Below are 6,228 nucleotides of genomic sequence, written 5' to 3'. Positions count from 1 at the left end.
CTATTATAGTTTTTAACGTAGCGTCGAAGTATACGAGTATCGGCGTAGTCTAGAAAGCGGTCTTAGTCCTTTTAAAAGCTTCTCGCGCTTTTTCCGTAAAGACGAACCCTTCCTAGCGCTTATTTCTTCCCTTCTTTTATACGTCTAGCCCTTTAATTAGATCGTTAAGGGGGGCGCTAATTATCGACTATTTCCTAATAAAACGTCGGTAGAAATTAGCGAAGCCTATAAACTACTATACGTCGAAGATATAGATCGGCTCTAGCTACTAGCTTATCGTTTCTACTCGGGTAGGGTCTATAGTGACTCCGTAGCGGGAGATAATAAAGCCTAAGAAGTCGACCCTCTCTACGTAGAACGTATACTTACTAGGTTTAATAAATAACCTCTACTTAATTAGGCGTTCTAGTACTTCTCGGACGTAGTATACGTAGGTCTCCTTATCCTTCGAGAAGATTAGTATATTATTAAGATATACTACTAGGTAGACGTTAATAAGTCTTACTAAGGCTCTATTAACGTACGCCTAGAAGGTAGTAGGAGTATTCGCGAGTCTAAACGGTATTACTATATATTCGAAATATCCGTAGTAGTATCTAAACGCTATTTTCTACTTATCTCCCTATTTTATACGGATCCTATAGTAGGTATCTTATAGATCTAGTTTAGTATAGATCTATACTCCTAATAATCTTACTAGGGACTCGTTAATTAGTAGTAGAGGGTAGCGGTTCTTAATAGTAATCGCGTTTAACCCTCTATAGTCTACGTAGAGTCTAAGCTTACTATCTTTCTTCGGTATAAAGAGGATAGGTATACCCGATTAACTCTTTAAGTATCGGATCTAGCCTTTTTCGAGGTTCTCCTTAATATACTAACGGAGGACTTCTAACTCCTTAGCGGATAGTACGTATATTAGCCTCTAAGGGGGTATCTTACCTAGTATTAGCTTAATTACGTGATTATACTCTACGTAGGTTAGAAGGGCTATAGTACCTTCTTTACTCGCTACGATAGCTAGATCTTAGTATTCTAGCGGGAGTTTAGTTAGGGGTTATACCGGATAGGAGGTCCTATCCGAGCTTTATATTACCCTTAGTATTACTATAAACTCCCCGGTAACCTTATTAACGTCTAAGCGTAGCTCTCCGAGTATACCTTATAGTCTTACTTCTTCCTTAAAGTCTTCTAGCGGGAGGGTTTTAACCTCTAGCGGGGCTATATTTCTATACGCCTACTTATTAGTTACCTAGTTAATATCCGGATTTATTAGTCTAAGCTAATCTATTCCTAGGATTATATCGTAGATCGTTATATCTACGGCTTTATAAGTTATTTTAATAACTCTATAGGTTCTATTCCGGTCTATTAGACTAAGCTATACTTCTCGGCTTCTATATAAAGGGATCTTATACCTATCTATAGCTTCTACTAGGCGAGTGCTTATTATATATATCTCTTCTAGGTTCTCTTTTACCTATTTCTAGCTTATAAAGCTTTAGATTACGCTACTATCTATTAGTATCTTAGCTACCCCCGTTAGGGCTCTAGTCTTAATATCTAATATTAGTATATTATAGATAAGTGCTCGGTATACTCCTTTACGTTCTCCGAAGAGAACTATCCCTAATACTATAAAAGTCTATAGTATAGGGTTATCTATTTTTTTAACTCTTCCGCGGCTATAGCGTTTACTATAGCTTTCTTATAGTAGTCCTTTATATAATAGCCCGGCTTACTATAGAAGTTATAGAATTTACTATCTCCGCTCTAGTCTCGTTTAGACCCTATAGTAGCTTTTCTACCCTCCGTAGTAGTCGTAGCTTACTATATAGGGAAGGCGCTATTTCCCTTAAAGGGTCTTCTATTAGATCCTTATAAGTCTATAGTATTTCTTAGCGCTATCTTCCTAGCCTTCCTAAGATATAATATCTTACCTAGTATTACTTTCTTAATTTAGTTATAGAAGGCTACCTAGTTATCCTATTAATCTATAGCGGGGGCTATAAATCTCTTTACTTTGTCTCGTACCTCCTTAATAATACCTATCTCTAAACGGTCGATTCTTATCTATCTAGTTAGCGTATCTTTTAGGCGGTTATAGAGTCCGGTAAGCTTTAAGGCGTATTAGTATATATCCTAATACTTAGCTTACGTTATCTACTATTAGTCGTATTTAGCTTCCCGCTATATCTCGATAGGGTCGGTAACCTAAGTAAGCGCCTATATTTTAAAGACCGACTAGGTAAACGTCGTACCTAGGTTATTCCTACGGTATTCTATCTATATTATATTAACCTTCGGCGCTAGGAACTTAGTCACTCGGTCTACCTTATATACGTTACTAGCGAACTAGTCGGGGTATCTATTCTAGAAAGCTTCCTAGTTCGACTTAAAGAGATTATATTCGCCCGAACTCTTAGCTCTATACGTTATTATATTATAGGGTATATATAGTTCCCTTACTTTCTTCTAATAGGATAGGTAGCCTCCGGCACTTCCTTACGATATAATTAAGTTCGTACGGGTAGTATTAGGTAGTTAGTAGGTAGTTTAGCTAGTAATACTATCTAGCGAACCCTAATAGATCCTAGATCCTTATATTCTCGCCTATAGGATTACTACGTTTTCTTCTTCGTCCTATAGCTTCGCGCGGATCCTATTTTTCTCCTTTACTAGAGCTAGACGTCTTTTAAGGGTCTCTAACTCTCGGAGTTCCGCCTCCTCGTCTACCTTAGTCGGGGTTATCGGATCCGGCGGGTTTTCTCCCTAAGGGTTATCGTCGACTCCCTATATCTCTACCTCTTCTAGTAAGGGTTATAGGGGTCCCGGGACGTCGTTCGTTTCCGCGATCGGGGCTAAGGTTCCCCTTAGGCGGTCGCTCGTACGTCGAGTTATCGATATTACGTATTCTAACGGTCTAGTTTAATTGAGATTTAGCGATTAGAATGTTAGGACCGGCGTGCTAGCGGGTCCTAGTAGGTAATATAGAACTAGAGTGAAGGAATAGTAGGGTGCTAGTATATTTATAAACTAATCGCTAAAGAGCTAAGTTCCCCTAGCAGTCTCTGTATGGATGACCTTTGGCGGGTCACGGGACTAGGTCACCTGACCCGGCAGGCCTTAGTCTCCCTGGTGCGGTCTCTAGCGGGGGGTCATGCTACCCCTGCTGGGTCACGGGTTCTGGGTCACAGGACCAGGCGGGATCCAGCCTGTGAGGCACTCTCCTAGCAGAGGGTCGTAACATCGGGTATTAAGAGAAGGCGATCTAAGCATGATATTGACCTCCTTCCTAGGATCAACAAGGAACTCCCAGCTTTGAAGTCAGTTCGAGCACGAGCTGTGTAAATAACAAAAGTGGGGCCGAGAGTACAACGCACGGACCACCTGATCCCCGAGACACACATTCTGCAGATCTTCCTTTACTTGGCGTCCATCAATTCTAGGCAATACTCCCTTTTGCATAATGGTAAAGAGAAATCGATCAGCCTCACCTTCCAACACGCCGCGTGCCCAACGAGCTATACGTCGATTGGCGAGAGCATCCCTGCCCCCAGCATCCCCGCCTATAGTACCCCAACCAACAGTTCCCCCGCCCACAGCACCCCGCGGACTGTCAACACTCTCCACGGACACTGCAGACTCACTAACCAGCTTGGAGCAAGACGCCCGGGGTAAGATCCAGGCTTATGAAAAACAGTCTCTTCGCGATGAGACGCTGTTGAAAAGTGGCTTGAATGCATTTCTCACGTGGCTACCAGAGGCCGGCAGAACCTCCATCGCGAGAGATGTTATTGAGACAAGCTCCAACCGAGAGCTGTACGATATCTTTATGAACCTTTTCACCGGACTTGCTGTACCGAGTAAATACGTTCGGTCCAAAAGTATCCGTTGACTTTTCTTAACATTGCTAAATAGTGAAATCCCGATCAAAAGCACCCTCTGTTGTGGAAAGCCCTCATTCAAAGCGCCAGGAGCACGTCAGTATAGTTGCCTCCACCCTCGATCAACCGGAAAGGCGTGACCCTTCGTTGGCGACACAGCTCCAACTACGGGACAACTATCGCTGTGTAATCACGGGTCAACTGAACACCGATCAATGGGAGCACGAAGGAGAACCAGGAGACGTTCTCTATGGCCCGACTGAGGGGGCTCACATAATACCTTTTGCGTTTGCCTCTTGGCTAGGGGTCTCCGGAGCGCCAAGAGATACATCAAGCACCTGGGCCTTACTATACAAGTGTTTCCCTACGCTACGCGAAATACTTTCAGCAGAGAAGATCAACACTCTTCGTAATGGGATCACTCTTCGAGACTCGGTGCATGCCCAGTTTGGCAAATTCACAATTGCCTTAAAGCCTGCCGTAAGCAGGTAATGATCTACCATAAAACCATTTATGCTCACTCTTATCAGGACATCGAAAATGAGTACGAGGTGAAGACTTACAAGCGCTACCCCCCGGCTGACATCCCCGCCATTCCCTCTGATCGGCGCGTCCGATTTTTGCCAAACACAGAGTATGAGATTCCATGCCCCGCAATTCTCGATGCGCATTGGAGAATGTGCGAAATTTTTAATGCATCTGGTATGGGAGAGACCATTGAACGACATCTTCGGGACTGGGAAGAGTTGAGAGGCTCTGGGTGCGCTGTTGTTAGAGAGGATGGTACGACCGATCTCGCTAGTCTGCTGGATGTCGCGCTATGGGGCCAAGTTTCCGCATAAATACACGCTTTACACTTCTTCTGTATTAGTATTTGGTTAGGTCTAGGGCAATCTTAATTTTACGAAGTCACCTTCAATTACCATGTTCACCACCCTTCGTGTGAGAATACCGGTGACTGATTCAAGAAAAGGTGGGACACATCTCGAGCCCACTTTGGATATTGGATCTGCACATCAGGGGAGCCATCTCGTATATTTGTAGTAGAAATGCCTACACATTCCTAATCAGCGGCATGCTCAATTTTACTCTGAGATCAAAAAGCGGGAAGAGGTGAGCACTAAAATAGAAGGGGAAAGATCTCGAGTGCGAGGTATTATCCGGTACATATGCAGCTATATGTACCAGAGTTTCCCTGGGGATTTCCTATTTGGAATGCCGCCGCTTTAATGAGGGCGCTCAGACTCAGGCTCTCAGAGTACATATAAATATCAGCATGAGCTCAGAGTCAAGTGATGAGCTCAGGGCAATCATATGAATGATGACTGCTACTAGGTAATTGCTCATTGGATGCTTACTGATTACTCAGTGACATTCTGTGCCCAGGTGTCTAATTAGTGAACAACTCTGATCACTCAGACCACAGCAGACTAATGGATACCTTTAATGGAACAGCCCCATAGGGTCGTTTATACTGTGATGTTTAGTTCGTAGATAGGATCGCACCCGCCCGTGATTTTCTGAACCCTGCTTATACTATTAGAAAGGAGATACGTTGTGCTTACGGGACGTAGGAGAAAGTAGAGGGTGTCCTTTGCTTTATGATGCTACGGTTAAGTGTTCTTTCTATATTATTATTATAGCTTAAGCTTAAAATCTTAAATATAAAAATCAAATATATTCCTTGTTGAAGATACAGAGGTATGATACAGCATGTAGGGTTCAACAATGGGTTCAAATGATACTAGGAATAGGATCTCTTATAGAAGTATTGAATTGTCTAAAGATCTAGATAATATCTGCCTTTTCCTGCTATTTATGCCCCTTTGTGTGCCGAGGATCGGAGTCCTTAATTTGGCCCCTAAAGGTGAGCTTTTCAGCAGAAAAGACAAAAAAGGCGTAGCGTTGATAATCCTACGGATGAGAGAATCCTGCCTTAGGCATAGTTCTTAACACGCCCCCTTAACGTGCAGCCGTTATATATCGTAAGATTATATTATTAGGGACTAAGGTGAATAAGGTTTCTTAGTCAAAAGGTGTAGCTTTTAGACTATAGGAAGGTGTAAAACTAGTAGTTTTGCACTACAAAAGACGTAGTTTTACACTACGAAAGACGTAGGGGTTTATTCTACCGAAAGTCTATATATTTTGGGGTTAAGGTTTAAACCTACGATAAACTCTATAAATTTAGGAGCCCTAAGGGGCTTTATTAGTCTATCTATAATATTTTTAGTCCCTTTTATATATATAAGCTTGATTTTTCCCCTTTTAACTTACTCGCGGATCTAATACTAATATACGTCGATATATTTTGAACGTCCTAAAATAGTAGGGTTCTTCGTTA

General features: G+C 42.3%; 1 protein-coding gene across 1 annotated transcript; it reads left to right on the top strand.

Annotated features, from left to right (window-relative positions):
- Positions 1–3,466: 3,466 nt before the first annotated feature.
- N7457_008615 (HNH endonuclease signature motif containing protein) lies at positions 3,467–4,726 on the top strand (the record flags this gene model as incomplete). The annotated part of the gene is made up of 3 exons (XM_057179658.1): positions 3,467–3,863; positions 3,919–4,364; positions 4,415–4,726. 3 exons carry the CDS (start codon positions 3,467–3,469, stop codon positions 4,724–4,726), a joined length of 1,155 nt encoding a protein of 384 aa, XP_057028044.1.
- Positions 4,727–6,228: the final 1,502 nt, after the last annotated feature.

The sequence above is a fragment of the Penicillium paradoxum genome (assembly GCF_028828445.1).
Source record: "Penicillium paradoxum strain IBT 22861 chromosome Unknown utg000007l_segment0_segment0, whole genome shotgun sequence".
Lineage (NCBI taxonomy): Eukaryota > Fungi > Ascomycota > Eurotiomycetes > Eurotiales > Aspergillaceae > Penicillium > Penicillium paradoxum.
Note: the sequence above shows the minus strand (reverse complement) of the source record. Positions and strands in the feature narration are given on the sequence as shown.